Raw genomic sequence first — 21542 nt, 5'->3', positions numbered from 1 at the left:
GGCTTAACGCTGGGCCCTCTGCTCTCTGTCTCCACCACGACCGGTTCTTCCTCATGAAAGTCTTACCTGCCCGTTGTAGGAAACCAAAACCTTGATTCTGGTTTTGATTTCATAGGAGACTTTCAAAAATCAAAAAAACACTGAAGGAAACGGGTCCTTAATGATCCCCGCCCCCCCGACGCTGGTGCTAACGCTTTTCTCCCGTGTCCTCCCAGGCCGTGTTCCGTGTGACCTGATTTATTTTCAGACCAGGGCTAGAATCAATAAGTGAGAAATTTGGGGAACATGACCTGGAGTTTTGGCAAGTGTGTGTTTCCAGCCCAGAACATTCCAACGTGCAGTCCCGCGAGGGTGTCTGTGCTGCCCTCACAGCAGTCTGGGAAGCGGAGCTCTGCCGGGAGGGTTATTTCCAGGACCGGGGCGTGTCGTGTCGTGGGAACCGCGCTCCGCTGGGTGGAGGTCTGTGCCCTCCAGGGTCGGGCCTGTGCTGGGCATGGTGTATGGGTGGGGGAGCCGGCGCTGCTGGGACAGAGGCCCCCGAAACAGCGCACCTGAAAGAACAGTGTCCTCCTGTGTCCCCAGCTGGGAGGCTGTTCACGTGGCCCTTCCACCTGCTGCCCCCACCGCACTTGCTGCCCGCAGTCCACGTCACGGCCACGCAGTGGGAGTGTGGGTGGCGGTACACTCCCTGTCTGTGAGAACGTGGTCACGCGGTCACATCTGCCCACGAAGGAGGCCTGGGGCCGCGGCCCATGGCAGACGGCGCGATTCCCTACCCCGCTTTTGCCGAGGGCTCTCCCTGTAGGCGGTTTATTTGCGCTAAGCCTCGATGCTGTCTGGCTGGGACGGTGACGCACCCGTGTGCCCGAGTGCACACTTCCTCCGAGGGCAGGGGGGCAGGGTGCATGCGCGCCCCCATGTCGGTGTCACGGCCTGTCTCGTCGCATGTGCGCCCCCGGAAAGGACAGGGTTCCAGTCGCATGGCGGATGGTGGTCTCAGGTGAATGTCCGTGTGGCCGACTCATGCTGGTCCCCCGCGAAGGCCATCCGGCTCCTTCCTATGAACAGCCCCCCCGCCCCGTTGGTGCCCAGCCTCCCAGCAGTGGCTCCGTGAGCGTCTGACCTGCTTGGGTCGATGAAGCACGAAGAAGCACGAAAAAGGTTGCCAGAGCTTCTAGAAGGTTTTCCTGCTGATAGGAGAGCTGCAGGAGGAAGAAGTGAGTTCTCGTCCTGCTGATGGCATGGGGAGACATTTGGTGACTCCTGGAACTGTGGCAGCTACTGTGTCACCAGGAGGGACTGAGGTCTCCAGAGCAGGAGGTGGGAATGAGCCCAGGTCCCTGACCCACGTCTGGGCGGCTGAACCGGCCAGCCCCCAGGCCTTGCCGCTGGTCTTCTGGTTCCGCGGCCCAATAGATGACCCCAGTCGCCCTCAGTCCCCTCCGCGTGGAGGGTCAAACATCTGAAGGGACCCTGTAGGCCTGGGTGTCGCCGAGTAATTCCACAAACCAGAGGCCTCCGGTTCCACGCCTGGGGTTTTGGAAGAAGAAAATGATCCCCTTGTAAAGTGGAAATTGTCTAAAATGGGAAGGAAAGGTACATAGATTACGTGCATCACAAGTCAAAGGACGTAAACGTGAGAGCACTAGGTCCACACAACAGGGTATCGAGAAGAAGTATGCCTGGCACAGCGACCCTGGCACAGGGGCCCAGGCTTTCACGGCGGCAGCTGCACGCGGCGTTCGGGTGACCGGCCCGTCTCGCTGCGGGGAGACCGAGGCTGATGAGGTCAGAGCCATGTGTCACCCTCAGCCGTCACCCCCAGCGTGGGCCGTTCCTCCCCGGGGCTCGTGTTCTCCAGGCCCCCCGCCCGCCGTGGCTCCTGGGTGGTGGCGGCGTCGCTGTTTAGACGTCTGGCACCATCCTTCAGCCAGCTTCATAAACACCCGGACACCCACCAGCCGAGTGGCCCCACGGCCGGGTCAGGGGCGATGCGGGGAATCCAGCTGGAGGGGCTCCCGATTGGTGCCCGGAGATTCCAGGCATGGCGGCACTGGCAGGGTCTTCCTACAGCATCTCCCCCGACCGCGGGGAGGCGGGAGTTTCTCATGAACGCACACACGGCCTGGCCGAGGTGGTGAGCAGTGAACCGAGCCCACCTTGGAACCGGATCATGTGTGTTCGGGCTTCAGGGGCATCGGAGTGCTGGGCTACAGAGCTGAGGACGCGTCCTAGCAGCTGAGGGCAGCAGGGGTGCAGGGGCCCGCGTCCCCCGGCACGTTACTGGGGAGGCCGTTGAGCCTAGCGCGTGGGGCTTGGTTGCGGGAGGGCCGCTGCCGTTTGCAGGGTCAGTGTTGAGCACCAGCTGGGCGCTCCGGGCAGTTTCTAAAACCTCCCTTGGTCTTCACAGCGCACCAGCCCACCGATAGGTGTAGAATAGGAGGGTGTGGAAGGGGCTGGTGTCCGTTCCCCCAGATGAGGGACTAGCCCGAGGGGCTTGGCAGGCGAGGGTGCCCTGGGGTCAGTCGTGTCATGTGCTCCGTGTGCCCCGTGCTGGCCGCCAAGGCCTGTGTTCATCATTGAGCCGGCAGCGTCTGTAGACACCCCTGTTTGGGGTCCGGAGGGAGCCACGCTACTCACTGGGTGGTGACCTGAGGCCACGTCCTTCCTTCCGGAACGCCATGTTCTTGAGAGCTAGCCCAAGGTCAGCTCCAAGATTCTCGCCACTGAATGGCCTGTGGCGGCCTCACGCCCTGTGCAGTTCTGACCCCAAGGAGAACCCTGAATTCAGCTTAGAAGGGGGCACTTGGATGGAAGCTGGTGGGTGGGGGATTTGGGCATGCCCCCTTGCTGGGTGACCTCTCACCTGTGGCCTTGTGTCCTCCTCACCTGTGACCCCACCCCCTGCTGGGTGTGACCCCCTCACCTATGACTCCCCTGCTGGGTGACCTCAGGCCATCCCCCCACCCCCACCTATGCCCACTCCAGCCGCTGACCCTCACGTGTCCCCTTGGCGTCTGCAGGGCACGGCCTCCGTCCTCCAGCGCCGGTCCCCCAATGAGGAGTATGTGGAGGTGGGGCGCCTGGGGCCCTCCGACTACTTCGGTGAGTCTGGAGTCCCTGCCCTCACGGGGTGCGTGTCTCACTGGGGGGTCCCTGGAAGAGCCCTGAGGTGGAGAGCTGCGGGGGGCATGTGGGGGTTAGGCCTGGGCGCCATCGACATGGCCATCCCCCGGGAGGGCATGGCCTCGAGTCCCTAGCCACCCAAGGTCCCGCGGGGGGCCTGGGCTGCACACTGCAGTGCCTGTGGCACGTGGGGTCCCGGCAGATTGACGGGGAACCACGCGCTGGTGTACCCAGCGCTCCACGGGACATTCTTACACTCAACACGTGTCTGTTGGAATCCGATGGATCTGAGCGGTGTGGGCAGCCCCGGGGGGCTGGGCCCCTGACCATCCTGTCGCCCCCCAGGGGAGATCGCGCTGCTGCTGAACCGGCCCCGGGCAGCCACCGTGGTGGCCCGGGGGCCCCTCAAGTGCGTCAAGCTGGACCGGCCCCGCTTCGAGCGCGTGCTGGGCCCCTGCTCGGAGATCCTCAAGAGGAACATCCAGCGCTACAACAGTTTCATCTCCCTCACCGTCTGAGCCCTGCAGCCCCGCGGCCCCGCTTCCGTGTGCTGGCGTGCTCGTGTGTGTCCGCGGGCCGCGAGGGGCGGGCGCCCTGGCCGTGCGGGGCCACCCCTCCCTCCGGACTCCTGTTGGGAATAAAACAGTCACCCTGTGCATTGCAAAACAAAGGTCCCCCAAGACCCCCAGGCCGAGGAGATGCCTGCGGCCCATCCCCATGTCCTTCCCTCTCCCCAGCTTGTGGGTGGTTCTTCTCAGACCCGAGCCTCTGGGGGCACAGGAACCAGCCTGCCCCCAGCGGCCAAGGGCCAGGTGTGAGTCTGTGCTGGCCCGGGTGGGCGGGGTCGGCCGGGTCAGGCCATGTAGGTGCCTTCGTGCCCTGGGGTCCTGAACATCACACGATCAGGGCTGCAGTCCCAAGTGTGGCGCGGTGACCTCTGGGGGGTGTCCCAGAGGGACCCCAGCTTCCAGGGGAAGTCGATGTAGGGGAGAGAAGGCCCCTGCTCCTGGGAGTCCTGCCTGAGATGCCAGGCATGAGAGCCTCTGATGACCCTCCCCCACCCCGGACCCAGGCGCACAGGGACCTTTAGAGGAGAGACGTGGTCGTGGGACGTGCGCCCTCGCCTTCTCTGGAAAGTGCACCAGGTGGCCAGGCACGCCAGGAGCTGGGGACGCCCCACCATCGGGGGAGCACTGTGCTCCCGGAGTTGGGGTGGGGCCCAGGATGATGTCTCTTCTGCCCTTGTCTGCAGAGCAGCTTGTTGGAGACTTGTTGGGTCTTCCAGACACATTCCGGATAAAGTTGTGAGGGTCCCCTTCTGAGTTGTGTAGCGATGCCCCACTGGACCTGCGTTGCCCGGGGAGACAAGTGTGGACCAACCGAGGCCCTGCCCCCCCGAAGCAGGAAAGTAGCAAACAGCCCCAGGCCCCACACCCAAGTCCGCGATCGATCGAGTGCCCCCGTGGATGTGTTTTCTGTCCAAGCACCCCGCGAGCGAGAGAGGCCTGGAGGCGTGCAGAGCCTCACGGTGGCTCCCGGAGCCACAAACGAGATGGCGCAGTTACCCCGATTTTGCTCTTCCTGTGCACGTCCAGGGGGCTGCCAGTCCCAGGTGGCCCCCGGCCAGCCCTGCCTGTGCCCGCGGATTTTCTGTGATGCGTAAGCCCGCCCTATTTATCGCGATGTTTTGAATGCCGCATGCAGTATTAAACGTGCAATGAAGTGTCTCCTCCCGACTTGGGCTTTTGGTCTGAGATCCTTCACGGAGGAGGGGTTTGTTTTTATTGTGGTAAAATACACATAACATGAAATCTGCCGTCATCACCGTTTCTAAGTGTCCAGTTCAGGGGCAGTGTTCCTCCGTCTGGCTCCAGAACCTTCCATCCCCCGTACGGAGACCCTGTCCCCGTGACGCACGGACCCCCGCCCGCTCCCCCGGCCCTGGCCCCGCCGTCTACTCTGTGTGTCTGTGAGTCTGACGGCTCCAGGACCTCGTGTGAGTGGGGTCCCCGTGCGCGTCCTTCTGTGTCTGGCTCTGGCTGGTGTCCCTCCGCATCCCGTCCTCGGGGCTCGTCCCCGTGCGGCAGAGGGCAGGGCTCCATTCCTTTTACCGGACGAGTGACGTCCACCGTGTGGACCACGACGCGTTTATCTGCCCACCTGTCAGCAGAGTGGGGCTGTCCCTTCTGTCTGCTTGGACATCTCCGCCCTCCATCCCGTTGTCAAGAGCTCGCTGTGGTGCCGTGGGGAAGGAAACAGGCCCCTTGCCCACCTCAGTTGCTTTGGAGGGCCCGAGTTTCAAAGTCAGGGGGACAGGGGTGATGACGGGGAGCCCCCACGACTCAGTCCTCCTGTCCAGACTTTGGAAGCCACGGTTCTGGGCAGAGCCTAACCCCATGCTGCAGGCCTTCCCCGGCCTCTCCCAGGCCAACAGGCAGGCTTCAACCCCGGAGCGAAACAGGAGCGCACGTGCAGCCCTGTCTTTCGGGACTGCCGGCGGTGGGTCCAGGCTCCAGCCTTGCTCTGGGGCTGGGAAGGGCCCATGGGAGCAGGGTGGCCACCAGCCAAGCTCCTTTTCTCATGGCTGGACAGGGGCCAGGCTCCTTGGGAAAACCACTGCCAAGCCAGGAACAGGGACACCAGCCCCCACGCAGGTCAGTCTGCCCTGCTCTGGCCGTGCAGGAATTCGAGAACGAGGAATGACCCAAGGAAGGTCACTGCTGCCGGGCTGGGCTGCAGTTGGTGGATCCAGGGTGGGCAGAACCGTGCGTGCACATTCCCTGACGTTGCCCCTTAGGCTGGTGAGAGGTGGGAGGTGGAGAAGGGTCTCCGTGCACAGAGGACGTGGGTAAGAGCTGCAGCTCTCAGCTCTGAGCCACGATCTCTCTGGGGGGATTGTAGGGAGACCCCTGTCTGCCTGAGGTCTGGCCGGAGCTGAGGTTCTGAGGAGCGCACTCAGCAGGGCTCACCGGGCAGTGGTCCTCCACGTGGTCTTTCCTGGAGGCTCTCCTGGACCCCGGTGCTGGGCTGGCTGGCCTGTGCTCAAGTCCCACTGCCCCCAGGAGCTTCCCGGAGGACGGCTAGCCCTGCCCCCCTGAGGTTTCTGGGCTCCTCCACGGCCCCGGGGCCACGCGGCCACCTGGCTACCAGCTGTCCTGGTCGTGTGGTCCCGGATGCTCAGAACGGGGTGTAGGAAGCCACATGTCCTCACAGGGAGGGATGGGGGCCTGGGACTGGCAGTGGTCTTCAAACTGTTTCTCTGCTATGTCTTAGGAATTCAACACATAAAAAACCTTCACTTTTCAAAGCACTGCATGATAGAAATGTCACGTGAGACAAGTATCTCATTTTAAGCATTCTAATACCACTGCGAAAATAGGAGAAAAGGAAGCCGGTGAGATTCAGGTTTTTGTGCTAAAACAGACGTAACACAGAGTCTAGCATTTTAACCATTTTTAAATGTACGGTCTGGTGGCACTAAGCCCATTTGTAAGCACCACCACTGTCCGTCTCCAGAACGTTCCATCTCCCCCACTGAGACTCTGTCCCCATTGCACACTGACCCGCACTGGCTCCCCCAGCCCCGCCGCCTGCTTTCTGTCTCTGTAAAGAAGTTCATTTTAATGATACATTTTCTTCAGGGGCACCTGGGTGCCTCGGTCTGTTAAGTGCCTGGATCTCAGCTCAGGTCTTGGTCTCGGGGTCGTGGCTTCAAGCCCCACGTTGGGTTCCTCGCTGGACTTGGAGCCTCCTTAAAAGTAATAAGAATGATGTATCGTATTTAACTCAGTATATTGGAAACACTGTTTTTGTCCTTTGAGCGTATCATCCGGATAGAAATCGGTGGATAAGAGACACTGTTTTCTGGAACCGCGCCTTTGGCGTTGGGGCCCATACTCGCGCAGCCCTTCTCCTGCACACGTTTCCTGCGCCCGATGAGGCCGCACGTCGCTGGCGCTGCCCCTCTGGACAGCGCAGGTCCGCGGGACGACTGCCGCGCTCACGGACCGCGGTTCTGTGCAGACCTGGGGGCGGCCTCCTCCGGGCCCTCGGCTCCCATGTGGGTGAGTGTGGATTTTCCAGAGCCGGTGGGAACAGCAAATGTAGGAATCAGCCGTTGCGTGCGGCCTTCGTCCACAGCCCCGGACAGGCTTCTGTCCTCGTCAGGCCTCCGCGTCCTCCTCGATTGCTTCTGTTACAGTCACACACGTACCCACGGGGACGTACGCGTAAATAACAGTTACCCTTCTAAATCCATTAGTGATCGGCCCACGTTCTTCACGTCAGCATCCTGTGGCTTAGCACGGGACGGTCCTGGTTTGAGGCCAGAGCGTCCTGGAGGGAAGGGGGCCCAGGCGCCCGCCACCAGTGGGACCCTGGCGTGTTGGGCTGGGCTTGGGAGGAACAGCAAGAAAGACTAGTGGTAGACTCCAGGCAGAGGGGAGGTGGGTGTCGAGGGACCCACTTTAGGGAGTCAGCACCGGGATTGGTGCCTGGAGCTTCTCTGTTACCTCTCGCCACAAATGGTGGGTAACAAATCCCCCAAATTCGGCAGCCCCAACCATCATTCGCCTACTGTGTGGCCATCTCCTTGTGCAAGGCAGGCTGTGGGGAGCAGCTTAGCTGGGTGGTTCTGCCCTGGGTCCCTGGCAGGGCCGGGGGGCGAGATCTGCGTCCCCTGGGGCCGCCTCCCAGGGCTTCCCCACCACGTGGCGATGTGGTGACATGGCAGCGTGGCATCTGGCTTCCCCCAGCGAGTGGCCCGAGGGAGCAGGGAGCAAGGGAGTGGGGTGGTGCCTCTTGGGACCTCGACCCGGAAGCCACTTTGAACCACGGCTGTTCATTAGAAATGGTCACACTTGCAGGGAAGGAGGGTGTCACAGAACCTGTGGGTGGCCCCGAGGTCAAGGCTGTCACTGCTGGGTCACTCTGGCCACGGCCAGGGCTGTTGGTGGCCAGATGCCCTATGAGAAGTGGAGCCCTGAGTCATGCCAGGGGTCCTGGGCACCTCCGACACCATGGCACGGTGGGTGTCCAGACCACCACTGGAGGGGCCACGTTGCACTCTGAGGTCCCGTTTTATGGATGAGAAGCTGGAGGCTGGAGACTGTGGTTGCTGGCCACCAGCCCTCCCCCACCCCGTCTGCGAGACTGGGCCTGGCCGGCCATGCGGACCAGCCTCCTGCCACCATCCTCAGAGACTGGTTCCTGGCGTGGGCATGGGGCCACACGAGCCACAGAAGGAAGGCAGTCGTGAGCCCCCAGCTCTGGCATTTTGTTACAGCGGCTGGAGGAGGCTCATACGAGGCCTCGCTGGGATTGGAGCCGAGCTCTGTGCCCACCTCGGAGGCCGGGGTCAACCACCAGCCGTGCTGCTTCGAGCTCAGGCCCCCTCCCAGGAAGCCTGGGCCGGGGGCAGGGGAGGGGCAGCCCTCCTTGGAGGGTGGGCTCTGGTCCCTGCTGCCCGCTGGGGGGGCCGTGGGCCAGAGCAGCATCTTCCCCAGCTGGGCCCTGGGTCTGCTCCCTCTGGCGCCAGGCGGGCACAGACCCGGTCTTGTAGGGCTCGTGAAAGCGTACTTTTGTGTGCCTGAGACAACAAGCCGGGCAATTGTTCCTGCCCCATCGCGGCCCCCAGGGCGGTGCCAGGGGCGCGGTAGGGAATGACTGCCGGGGAGGGGTCTGCGCTGGTGTGGCCTGGGGGTTGTGGCCACGTAGACTGGGCCACACACCGCCCCGGCCCCCAGCCGCCGGGGCCCTGCCTGCCTCAGGCCCCCGTGGCCCCCTGCCTCTCGGCTGCTCTGGGGCTGACGTGGACACCACGGTCCGGAGGCGGCTTCCGGAAGGGGTCAGGGCGTGGCCGGGGCAGGCCTGCGGGGTCAACCTCGAGAGTGCAGGTGCCCGGGCGCTCGGTCGGCCCTGATAAACACTGGAGTAAACAGATGAAAGCAGACTTCTGGTTGAAGGAGGGAAGTGTTGGGAAATCCAGCCTCTGGCTTCCACAGGTCCAAAGAAAGGGAAACTGACCAAGGTCTCACACCTTCTACAAAAAAGAGCTCAAAACAGCTCGCAGCTTCCACGTAAACACGGAAGTCAGAACCTTCCAGAAGCACAGACAGGAGAGCCTCCCTCTCGGGCCGCTAGAGAGCTGCTCTGAGACGAGACGTCCAGCACAGTCCGTAAAAGGGAAACCGGATTACTTGGAATTCCTGAAAATTAAAACCATTCGTCCTGCAGCAGCTCTGGAAAGTCAAGCCGCAGACGAGAAGAGGTCTTCGAACCACATGTCCCACGAAGGGAAGCGCTGTGGACGCTGAGCGAGGGCGTGCGCAAGGCGTCGTGCCCAAGAGCTCACGCAGGTGGCAAACACGGGCAGAGAAAGACGTTCAGACGACTGGGGGCCGCGCCCCACACCTGTCAGGGCGGCCGCGGGGCAAGTAGTGACGACACCCAGGCGCAAGTGTGCAGGGCCGCGGGGTCACCCACCCCTGGGTGCTCGCCCACGCTCTCTCTCTGATAAATAAACCTTTAAAAAATACTAATAAATCAAAAACCCGAACGTAACATGCAACTGCCCTCTGGCCCAGCTGCTGCGCTCTTGGGCACTTGCAGGCAGGGCTCAGCAGGGCTCGCGGCAGCCTTATTCACACGGCCCCAGGCTGGAAGCAACCCAGACGTCCTTCAGCGGGCTGACCACGAGCTGCCACGGACGCGGCTTGGCCACGGAGAGGAGCCAGCCAGCAATACGCAGCAGCCCCACTGGGTCTCCAGAGAGCTGCGCTGAGCAGAAGAGCCCGCACAAGGGTCACGGGCTCTGTGATTCCACGTGCCACATGCACGCCTGCCTTGAAATGACAACACGTGGGAGGGGAGCGGGGCTTAGGTGGGGTGCGGGGAGGGAGCGGCTGGCACACAGCACCCTCGCACCGATGGGGTGACCTGCACGTTGGCTGCATCCACACGGACATCCTGCTCGTGGCACCGCTCGCGAGTGTTGCAAGACGTGGGCCCTGGAGGACGCCGGGTAAAGGGCAGCCCGGGTCCCTGTGCTCTGACTCCAAGGGAAAGAGAGAGGCTGGCTGTCTCAGGGGCAGTGGGGAGAAGGCTGGAGGGAGGTGAGGCGGGTGGCACTGGGGTGGAGCAGACGGAGCTGGGAGCCCAGGAGCCAGGAGTCCGGGGTACGTTAGAGAAGGTCCTTGGGCCTGACCGGGGAGGAGAGCTGGGAGGACAGCACGGTGGGGGAAGCCTCAGCCAGGGCAGGAGCAGAGGAGTGCTGCCGCTGGGCTCAGCAAGCCGAGTGTTCACACCGCAGCGGCACCGCCTGGCCTGGCCCCGGCCCCTTTCTCCACACACCCTGAGTCCTCCAGAGCCACTCTGCCACCTGCCGTGTGGCCTTGAGCAAGTCCCTGACGTCTCTGGGCCTTACCCTTCCCGCTCCAAAATAGCCCAGGAACGAAACCCCCCCAGCTATACTTGGAAGGGAACACAGTGGTCCAGGATCCCTTCCCTGACCTGGGGAGGGCTCACAGGGGACCGGGTGCTGGGGGCCCCAGGGTTAGAGGCCTGCCCTGCCGTGGGCACCCAGGCTCATTCATTAGTTCATTCATTCCGTCAGCCCTTCTCCAGTTACTGTGTCCCTTCGACACTGGTCCTGGCCGTGGAGGTGGCTTGGCTCCCCCAGAGAGACCCTTTCTGGCCGTCCGGCCTGGGCATTCAGAGGACGGACCTGCGCTGGGCCCAGCAGCCCCTCTCTCTGCACACGAGTCCAGGCGCGGCGGCTTTTCCGCGGGCTGCCCTGGCTTCCCCACCCCATGCTGCCTGACATGGGTCTTGTGCGCGTGAGCCTCGGACCCTCTGCCTTCCCGTCCGTAAATTGCAGGTAGTGACCCCTGCAGCCCTGTGTGAAATGAGACCCTGGCTGGCAGGAAGAAGCACAGCCTGGCCGCCCCACGCACCCTGCTGGGGTGACACCCGTGGCTGCCGACCGCCCCAGCCTCACCTCGCCTGGCTCGGTGGCTGAATCAGCCAGGCAGTGACTCACTTTGAGGTCTGGCACTTCCCTCCCGGGCCCGCGGTTGCCAGGCTGCGCCCAGCGGAGGCTGACTCCTTGTCTGGGAGGTCCTCGCCCTCAGCGGTGGCCTGTCCGTCTGGGCTGACTTGGGGGTCCTGGGCCCTGTGGTTCAAAGGCTCCCGTGGCAGCTGCAGGCGTGGGGGCTCCGGTCCCTGAGACTCGGATCCAGATGGGGTCCCTGGGGTCTTCCCCAGCCTCGCCAGAATGCGGCTCAACCCCACCCCCTTCCAGGAAGCCAGGGACCGCGCTGACCTCGCTCTCCCCTCTTGGACCGCTCTTGCCTTCTGGGATGTGACCAAATTAGGAAGCTGGTGACTCACGTCTCTGCCCCAGCCTCACCTCCAGTTGGGCAGAGCATCCCCTCTCTTCTGGGGGTCAGCTGGTCTGGTTCTAACTTAAGCTCTGAGGGCAGGGAAGCCGTCAATTAGTCTCCGAATCAAGGCCTAGAAACCCAAGACTGTGGCAAGCTGGGGGGCCACCAAGGCCCTCAGGACCCTTCTGTGGGAATTGCTGCACAAAGGCTGACCCTGCATTGATTTTAAAATCCCCGTGGAGAACTTTTACTCAGCCACGGGGAAGGTTCTTGGGTCTTCTGCCGCTCCCAGCGGTGGGGGGTCTGCTCTAGCTTGGACAGAGCCCCGTGTCATTCCACCAGAGACCTCCCCATCAGCCTCCCCGGTCCATCGTTCCCTTTACTTTCACAGCTGGAGAAATCAGGCTGGTGCATCTCAGGGAGGTGCTGGGCAACGAGCCCGGCGGTCTCCGACCTACCGCACCGTGACGGTTCCGGGTCGCACAGAACCCTTAGGGTACTGTGTGGTCTGCCCCAAGTCCTACTGCTGTTTGCCGCAAGGACCCTCTTCTCAGGCCTCGACTGTGTCGTCCGCGAAGTGAAGAGTGCGACTGGATATGCTCGTGACGTGGGGGCTGGTGTACCGGGGACACACGGATTCGGGGCCACTGGAACAGAAGATGTCTAACCAGAGCACGCACAACTGCGACAAAACCTGTGAATCCCAGAGCCTGTGCGTTCAGACCCTCGGGCTCCGATGGGCCGGCCTCTGGCTGCAGGGTGACCCCACAGCGGCACTCGGCCTGGAATGCCGCGCAGCTGCACCGCTCCCCCCTGCACATGCCAGCTGGCCCTGTGTTCTCCTCCCCCTCCCTCCGCGCACGGAGCCACCGTCGCCCAGGGGCCAGCCCCTGAGCACGCCCAGCTGCTGCTCAGGAACCCAGTTTTGTGGAGGTGACAGACGTGTCCCCGGTACCACGACGTCCCCTGGGTGTGGTTTGCCGTGTGCCTCTGAAGCCTCAAGACATAAGCAGCCGCCACGATTCTGTAGATTAAAGTGTGGGACGGGGCCCAGCACGTGTGGCTTGTCTCTGCTCCCTGATGTGGGGGCCCCAGCAACTAAGGACCTGGGGGGACAGCAGCTGGGGCGTTCCTCCTGCCTTGTCCTGGATCCTCCGCTGGGCCCGGCCGCCCCTCCGGTGGTGTGGGCCTCTGCATGGCTGGCGGCCTCCACAGCCAGCCTCCCCACGTGGGCCCTGGAGGACCCGGGAGCGACTCCACCGGCCACCCGTGGTAAGCTGCCCGGCCAGAGGTCCCCTTAGGACCTGGTCTCAGTGGCAGGTGCTGTCACCTCTGCGTGTTTGGTGTAGTTCCAGCCCACCTGGACCCAGGGAGGGGACCCAGATCCCCCCTCCTGGTGGGGGAGAAGGTCAAAGAATTAGCAGTCATGTTTCTAAACTGCCCCTCCCCCAGGCTCCAGGAACACGGTCCTGACCCACCTGGGCCCTCCGGGGCCTTGGGTTTCTCCAGGTCCTTGGGAGGGGGGCCCTCCAGCAGTCTTGGGTGGCCGAGGCTGTGGGCCCACTTCTCAGTCTCCCCACACAGGGGGCCTCTCGGTCTCCTCCACAGCCATCTGCCCACCCCTCCAGCCCAACACACATGTTTGTTGAATGAATGCATGACTGACTCAACCCACACAAAAGGCCTTGTAGGGACAGTTTGGATCAGAATGAACTGAACCGCTGAGTCAAGGACCTTCGGGAATCTTAGATGGGGCAGGAAGTCTGAGCCAGAGACAGAGAGGACTTTGCCAGGTCCCAGTAGATGCCGGAGACCCCGGGCTCCAGGCCCCCACATCGCTGCGTGTGTTACTTTGCTTTTGGGTGGGTCTTCGTTGTTTCCAAGTGCAAATCGTACGTGCTTCCAGAGGAAAGTGGCCTGGTCACACCTGCAGACGCCGAGGAGCCCCTACACTTCTCTGTCTAAATAGGTTGCCTGGAAAACTTGACAAATTTAGACAATTCCAGTGTGAGCTCTCTAAATTAGCCAGTGTCTGTGGTGTGTTGTGTGGGGGGGGTGAGGGTGGCCAGGGACAATCTCAGCGATCCCTGGCCTGGGGGAAGGGGCAGGGGTAGACTCTGGGTGCCCCTGGCCTGAGACTGGGGCCACACCCTGGGGGCTGGATTTTCGATGCACTGGGACCCCGAGGCCTTGGTCCCAGGGGCCAGGAGGCTGTCCCAAGGGCCATTTGAGAGATGGGGCCGGGGGCCAGTGAAGCCTTGCCCAATCCAGGCTGCCCCCCAGCTCTCCGTGCCCAGCGCCCCCACACATTCCAGTCCAGGGCTGGCTGCCTCTGGGCTCCCTGTCCACCTCCATGGCCATCCCCGGTCCAGGCTCCTGGTCATCCGTCACCAGCCTCCTGTAGCTTACCTTCTTAAGAGTCCAGCCCCTGATGGGCCCCAGGGAGCCTGTAGATGGAGACCAGCACAGACCAGCCCTTTGCGCTGCACCCTTTCCTCTCCTGTTCCCGCCTCCAGATCTGGGCAGCCCTGATTCTCACCCTCCCTGCATCCATGCCCCCTCCTTGGTGCTTGCCCCCTGAACTCCCCTGCACCCCATCTCCGATCCCAGAGGCCCCGTCTGCCCTGCTGTCCACTCTGCCCGGGCCTGGCACACAGTGGCCAGTCCCTAGACATCTGAGCGTGAAAGGAACCAATGGAGGAGTCTCAGGCTTCGGGGTGGGGCCTGAGTGCAGACCACCAACCTGCTGGGGGGGGGGGTTCGAGCTTCTGCTGGCCTGGGGACACCCAGCCTCACCCTCCCTGCTGGGCCGCGTGGGGATGCAGGGAAGTTCCAGGCCTGGGCTCCGGAAGGAGCTGCGGGAGTCCGGGAACCATCTGGAATGGAATGCAGCCTGCCTGTGGACGTTGAAGCTTTGCTGTGCAGTGACCTTCAGTCCTGCCTCTGTCCCTCAGGGGGCTGCTGCTCCAGAACTCGGGGGCTTGAGCTATGGACCCCCAGAGGATCCTTGATGTGCTGGGGAGGAGAAGGGGGGGTCTTGGCTCTGGGCTGGCGCAGGGCCAAGCCACTGTCCTCACGGGGCTACCAGGAGGTGAGGCTGGGGCCTCCATGTCTGGCTCCCTCACCTACTCACTCAGCCGGCCAGTGCTGGCCAGGGCCCAGGGGGCTCCCTGCTGTCCTGCTCCAGGCCTCACGGGCACTGGGACCCAGCCACATCTCAGAGGTGCCCTAGCCTCCAAGGGGGGGCTGGTCCCACGGTGGGTGCACCCTCGACCCAGAGCCACCAGCAAAACAGCCCCTGGCATGTGTCAAGGACCGAATGTGTGCTAGGCGTGTGCTGGCTACCACGGTCCCCACCATACAGAGCCCCTAACAGCCCGTAGGACCCATTGTGCAGATGAGGAAACGGAGCTTGGAGAGGGCTGACACCTCCGGGGGGGCCTCTCTCAGGCGCTGAAGGGCCCCCTCCCTTGTGCGAGCCTGTGTCTCCCGGTCCCGCTCAGGTGTGGTCTCCCTCGCCCACAAGCTGGGACCCGAGCCTGCCCCTGGTCATAAACCCTCTGCTTACGGGCCGGGCCGCCACCCCATCATGCAGGGCAGACACCAGGGGCGGTACAGTGGGCAGTGCCCCCAAGGTTCGTGGCCAGCCCCCTCATCTGGGCCTCCACAGCCCCTGCATGGCCTGTCCTTGAGGCCACCCACCCAGCCACCTCAGCTTCTAGGCTGAGCTGGGGAGAGGGTGGGCTGAGCAGGGGGCCTGGCGTGTCCCACAAACACTGTCAGGACCAGGGTCTCATGGCAGATGGGCCCCGTCCCGGAGCCCCGATCTGGTGGGGCCTCGAGATGCTATACAGGCAGTGAGTTTCACAGTGTTCCACGAAGAAGGAAAATACAGCCCAGTCATGGCTTTGACAGGGCTGGGGGTGGGGCTGGGGGGAAGATGGGGGGGGTGGAGATAGGGGACAGGGGAGATGGGGGATGGGGATGCGGCGGGGGGAGGGGAGAGGGGGGCGGTTTCTTAGCCAGGGGCTGACCTGAGGCTGGAAGGACGTAGGAACTGCAGTGGAAAGTTTGGGGGACAGTAGTGCCGGGGCCAGCTGGACCCTGAGGGCAGACTCCCTGCTGGGAGCACAGCTCCCCACCCAGCTCCCTCCTGGTCAGCCCTGCTGAAAGTCCAGCAGCCCTCTTCTGGAACAGGCCGCGAACTGGGCAGGAGCCGAGCTCCAAACAGGCCACTGAGGGTGGACACCTCACCTGGAGGTTCTGCCAGGCCCCCAGGTGCATTTGGGGCCCCTCACCCAGGGCTGCTCCAGTCCAACGGGTGCCCACCTCCAGCTAGGAGGAGCCCATGTCACCAGCACCCACCAGCCCCTCAGGTGTCTTAGGACTTGTGGGGAGGGCTTGCTGGAGCCTCTGCTCTGAGTGCAGGGCCTGGGGGTGGAGCAGCGTGGGGGAGGGAGCAGGGCGGGGGGGGGTGGGAGCAGGGCTGGGGGAAGCAGCGGGGGGAGCAGGGCCTGGGGGGGAGCAGGGCCTGGGGGCTGACCCCACCCAGAGGCCCTTCTGCATAATTAGCCTCGCTGGGTTCTGACCACCCTCAGGACAGCTCCTGGGTCAGCAGGTGAGCTGAGGAAGGTAAGGATGGGGCAAAGGAGAGGCGTTGCCTCGGGAAGCAAGCAGGCAGGGAGGGCAGGTCTGCGCAGCCTGGCCTGGTCTGGATTCTGCCCTGCTCTCAATGCCTGTGGGGCCACAGCCAGGGAAAGGGAGCCCATGGAAGCTGGGCCCAACCTACAGGCTCAGAGAGGCCGCGGAGCCGAGAGGGTGTACGGAGGGATACACGGGACCACAGGATGTTGCCCGGCTGGAGTCCCCACCACTGGTGGCACGGAGGTGCCCCCTCCTCCAGGCAGGCCACCAGGAAACCATGAGGCCCTTGATCAGCCGCTCCCAGAAGTCAGAGTCCTGTGAAAAGCGAGCACTTGAGGTGCGGAGGAGATGGGCTGGGAGGTTCTGGGTTCGGCCTGACCTCTGTTGGGTCCTGGCTGAGAGGGATGCCGGGAGCATGCACTTCCCCATCGGGCCAGACGGTTTGGGGGCAGGTCCCTGAGGAAGCCCCTCCCCTGGCTGGGAAGGCACCTCCTTCCTGCCCTGGCCTCCTGGGTGACGGGGAGTCCTGGGGAGTCCCTGACCCATCCTCCATCCTCGGGGCCTGGGGGCCGGAACCTCACACGGGGGCAGGACGGGGAGGAGGAGGATGGGGCCCGCAGAGGAGGGGGAGGGGTGGTGGAGGAATTGAAAGTACATTCCAGACTGATGAGTCAGCGCTGCCGCAGGGCGGGGAGGGGAGCCGGCTGCGCGGCCCTCTCGGGAAGGTCCCTGGGATCCGCTCCCTTGAGAGGGAGATAAGATGGGTGCGGCCCGGCTGGAAGGAAAATTCCTCGCCTGGGGAGCCCAGCTGTGGGCTGCCATCCTTCCAGGCCTGCCTCAGGTGCCACCACCTCTTTGAAGCCTCCTCAGATTCCTCTTCTGCCCTCTGGACCAAGGGGCGCCCTTGGGGAGACATGGGCGAGTCCAGGAACTCTGGGGCGGGGTGCCGGCGGGCCGGGGGAGGGTGGGAGCTGGTGGGTGTCTTGGGAGACCCTTCAGGGACGCGATAAGCCGTGCCAGCAGACGGCCTGCATCCCTTTTGCTAGACGAGGCCCTGCACCGGCCGGCCTGGCTGGGCCTGGGTCACTGCTTCCCGCCTGCGGAGTCTGGGAGATGCAGGGGCCCATTCGTGGAGGTGCCCATGCCAAGGCTCTGCCACGTGCCGGCAGCAGCGGCCGCTTCCCTGTGTGAGCTCACTTCGTCCCTGACACCACCCTGAGGTTCGGGGCGGCAGCTGCGGGGCTTCGCGCCCTTGGGCGCTGCCCACCCACGTGGAGCGGCCGCTCTGAGTCACCAGGACACTGCGGAAGTGGTGCAGGACAGGGCATGAGGATGCCTTGGTCTGGGGGTCACCTGCTCTGGGGGAGCCGGGCGCCCGGTCGTGAGGACGATAAGCAGCGTGAGCAAGAAACAGCGCCTGGAGCGTGGGGCCGGCCTTCAGACACGGTGAGGTCCATACTCTCCATGGTGGATCTGCCTTCAGACACGGTGAGGTCCATACTCTCCATGGTGGATCTGCCTTCAGACACGGTGAGGTCCATACTCTTCATGGTGGATTTGGGAACGGTTTGTTAGGGTGCCTCAGAAGCCCAGGCCCAGAGCGGCTCCATGACTTACCCATGGAACATGCTAGAAGGAGACAGTGTGGATGTGGACCTGGGTTTCCTGGGTGCTGAGCTGCCCTTAGCCGGACCCCACAGCTGCTCGAGTTCTGGGGTCCTGTATAGACACTTGGGGACACTGGAGGGGCTCTGGGCCCGGCCACACCGGCCGCTTAGAAAGGCGAGAGCCGGGTGGTGGTTCCGACTCCCTAATCTCGTGGGAAAGTGCTGGGCAGGCCCTGGACCCGGCCTGGGTGAGACCCCGAGTGTCTGCTTCGTGCCCACACCAGCTTTGCCAGCAGGAGCCTGGACAGGGAGGAAAAGATTATTTATAACCTGTTATCTGCCGGGACCATGCTCTGTAACTCAGGGGAGGGCCCACGACTTGGCAATGGGGGTGCCGGCGGGAGCCACGGATGCCAGCCCCGGGGGCCCATCGAGAGCATTCTCGCCAGAGCCCGACCGCACCCTGAATTCCCCCCGTCCCTGGAGCTCTCCGGACAGCCCTGGAGCAGAGAAGGATGGGCCCATCCGTTTGAGGGGCTCGCTCTAGCTGCAGAGTTGAGGTGGACTGGCGGGTGGGGGGTGGTGCCCAGGGCGATGGGACAGTTTTCCCCCAGGAAGGTGGGGGCTAGGGCCAGGAGGCGACATTGGACGGTCAGGCTTCCGAGACATTTTGAGGACCGAGTCACCAATATTTCCTAACACGTGGGACGTCCTCTCGGAGGGCCTCACGGTTGACTCCCAGGCTACGGTCTGAGCAGCTGGGAGGAAGGGGTGCCCGGCGTTAGAGCTGGGGGTTGTCTGGGCCGTGTTAAGCTTGGCTCGTCTGTTGGACACCCAGCAGAGGTGCTGAGTGGAGTCCGGGGCTCAGGAGGGAGCTCTGGGTTGGCGATCTTGACGATGGGGGCCGTGGAGAAAGGGACACAGGAATGGCATCCCACCGTTTCTGGCCAAGGGGGCCGTTCTGAGAAGCAGCTATCTCAGTCTTGAGAGAAACCAGGGGCTCAATGTTCTCGCTCTTTCTTGCTCAGTGTGAACGAGGAAGCCCATCCTGCTTCTGGCAGCCGTCTTGTCACCATGAGGGGCTCTGCTAAAGGAAGACGTCAAGGGGAGAGCGGGATCCTTGATCGGAGGCAAGCATGATCTGCACTTCCCAGCAGGAGCCTTCATTATGGAAGCTGGTCGTGCGGAGTTTCCTTCCCTGGAGCTGACAGTGTCCAGCCAAGACCGTCAGCAGGCAGGTAAGCCCCTTGCTCTGTGTTTGCCGTCCGTCTCCGCCTTCCGGTGGGTCAGGGATGGTGTGACCCGTGGCCTGGGCTCTGGAGAGACACGTTCTTCCTACAAGGTGCGTGATAAATGTCTGTTGTCAAAGCAGGACCCACGTCTGGGTTTCAGGGGCTGGTGGTTTCATTTGGGGTTTTCTGGAGGCGGGGCTCCCTGGGATGGTAGCTGGACACGGAGGTTTGAAGGGCTGAGCACAGCATGGTCCCAGGTAAATGAGGGCTGATGGCACAAGGCACAGAGCGACCCTGAGGGGCGGCCCTGGGATGAGTGGGGGCCTGCTGCCCCACGCTGCCCCACCCAGGGCTCCTGTGGCCCCAGGGCTGGAGGGACTCTGAGCTGCAGGAGGAATCACTCTGTATTGAGCACCTGCTGCATGCCAGGCGGTGTCTGTGCACCCACCACCACACGCAGGGCTCTCCGTACCCCGGTGGTGAATCAGGGCGGCATCTGGGCTGCACTCTGGCTCCATGCTGAGCACTTCCCAGGCCTGTGTGAGGCCGCAGGGGCTCAGAGAGGTGAAGCTGCTAGCCACAGGTTGCACAGCCAGCTGGTGGCGGAGCCGTGCTCAGACCCGGGCTGCCTCCCCACTGGGCCTTGGGCCTGGGCTCTTTCCTGCCCCTCTAACACCCCCATGGGCAGGCGCATAGTAGGAGCTCAGGAAGCTGGAGGACCCATAACGCTGCTCACCAGGGGGAAGCTGGGGCTGCAGAGGCTGCCAGCCCCCCCCATCTCCTGAGGGTCACAGCAGGACAAGGATAAGATTATCTGACGTACTTTGCTCTCTCCTGTCGAGAAAAACAGCCACAGATGAAAATAGCTTCTCCAGCAGTCACAGACAGGGAGGGGTTGTCGAGCTCCCCTCTCCTGGGCCCACAGCCCTTGTCCCCAGGGAGGCAGGACACCGCCGGGGTCACTCCGAGCAGAGGTGTAAGCCCCGAGCTCCAGTGCCCTCTCCCGGATGCCCCACCTGGCAGGGGTCAGGGGTTGCCAGGCCAGGACGGAGCAGCCCTCCCGGGCAGACCTGGGGCGGGGTGGGGGACACGCCAGGACCTTGGGCCCAGCGAGGCCCGTTGGAGCATTGAGCCCCTACCCCCGGCCGGTCAGTGTCCCCGACCGGCCCATGAGATGCAGCCTGGAAGCTCTGAGTGCCACCCTCCCCTGGGGTGTGGACGAGGGGAGCCCGGGCAGCGGCCCTGCCCACCTCCCTGGAGGAGCAGGAGGACCGTCACCTGAGCCCGAGGCCCCTGCCCGCCTCGGATGCCTGGGCATCTCCTCTGAAACGGAAGTGCCGGACTTGCTCAGACAAGTCGTTTCCACACATCACAGACCACCAGGATGTTGGGCGGAAGGAAGCCAGACCCGCGGCCCCACGCTCTGACCCCGCCGTGGACGGTATCCCGTCTCTGTCCGTCTGCACACCACGGGAAACTGTCTTCACCACCGCTGCCCCGGGAACGGACAGTTTCCAGCCAGAGGGCCAGGAAAACAAGGCCTGCTCGCACCTGGGATTTTAGGTTGTTTCCAGTGTTTGTGGTATCAGTCGTGCCTCCCGGAGCCCCTCGCGCCCGTGACCGCTCTGCCGCCAGGCCATTTTCTTAGGCCAGGTGCCCAGACATGGGACTGCAGGGTCGGGTCACAGCCACGTCCACGGCTCCGGGTGCCAAGTGGCTGTCAGCATCGCGGCAGCCCCCTCCCGCCCGGCGCCGCCCCACCCCCAGCGGACGTGTTCCCTGGCAGCGCAGCCCAGTGCCCTCCGCGGGCTGGGCTGCGTTGTCATCCCTCCCGTCTGTGTCGGTCCGCGGTTTTCGGAGGAGAGAGCTGGGGCAGAGGCCTAGCAGATAAACGTTCTGTATTCTTGTTCTATGCAGATAGAGAGTAGGGGACCCAATCGTAACCCGCCGCGGAAGGATTCCGTCGGTCCGGGTCTTCAGGTTTTTACTTTATGTTTTGAATTTCTATACTGTCAAATTAGTTTTTTTTTTTTAACTTAAAGAATGTGAGATGTAACACTCCAGCTGGTCTTTGGTTTGTGATTTGTTTTGTCTTCCGGGGCTCTAAAAGTTCTCTGTCTTCTAGAAGTTTGATGAACTATGGGAAAATCAGAGAATAGGAATTGGCATTTTTCATAATTCTGTATTTTGGAAAGTTTCAGCCTTACAGGAAGGTCATAAGAATGGTACAATGAACAGCTGTGACCCCGTCCCTCGGTTCCCCCGGCTCCCGCGTCCCTGTCCGCGCGCTCCTCTGCTGTCCATCCACCGTCCTCCTTCCTCTGTCCATCGTCAGTCTACCGATCAACCCATCTGTCTGTCATCTACGTTCCCCAACCCCCAACCGTTGAAAATAAGCCTCAGACCTCATGCCGTGTCACCCAGGTACCGGCATCTCGGCATCTCGGAGGGGCAGGGAGTCTGCCCCCGTCCCCAGGGCAGCGTCACCAGGATCCGCCCTGGGCCTTGTGGTTTGGGTGGGGCCGTCCAGACGCTTCGGTCCGCCGTTCCGG

At 63.2% G+C, this 21542-nt stretch overlaps 1 protein-coding gene and 1 long non-coding RNA gene across 5 annotated transcripts in view; both read left to right on the top strand.

The window, feature by feature from the left end:
- The window catches only part of PRKAR1B (protein kinase cAMP-dependent type I regulatory subunit beta), a 117882-nt gene extending 101170 nt beyond the window's left edge, over positions 1-16712 (top strand). For 3 of the 4 annotated variants that reach the window (XM_045813280.2, XM_045813282.2, XM_045813284.2), the window contains 2 exons: positions 3024-3105; positions 3472-4862. In XM_045813280.2, the coding sequence (XP_045669236.1) occupies positions 3024-3105; positions 3472-3644 (255 nt within the window). In that variant the 3' untranslated portion in view covers positions 3645-4862. Of the gene's footprint in view, positions 1-3023; positions 3106-3471; positions 4863-16298 lie in introns of those variants that run through there. The other variant, XM_087866649.1, reaches the window with a different exon arrangement.
- Positions 16713-17139: 427 nt separating this feature from the next.
- Positions 17140-21053, top strand: LOC123802580 (uncharacterized). Its single transcript, XR_015726564.1, has 3 exons — positions 17140-17681; positions 18787-18996; positions 20366-21053. It is a non-coding gene; the product is annotated as an uncharacterized LOC123802580 (long non-coding RNA).
- The last annotated feature ends 489 nt before the right edge of the window (positions 21054-21542 follow it).

The sequence above is a fragment of the Ursus americanus genome, chromosome 2 (assembly GCF_024610735.1).
Source record: "Ursus americanus isolate L20-20 chromosome 2, mUrsAme1.1.p, whole genome shotgun sequence".
Lineage (NCBI taxonomy): Eukaryota > Metazoa > Chordata > Mammalia > Carnivora > Ursidae > Ursus > Ursus americanus.
The sequence above is the reverse complement of the archived record's forward strand: the minus strand, read 5'-3'. Positions and strand labels throughout refer to the sequence as shown.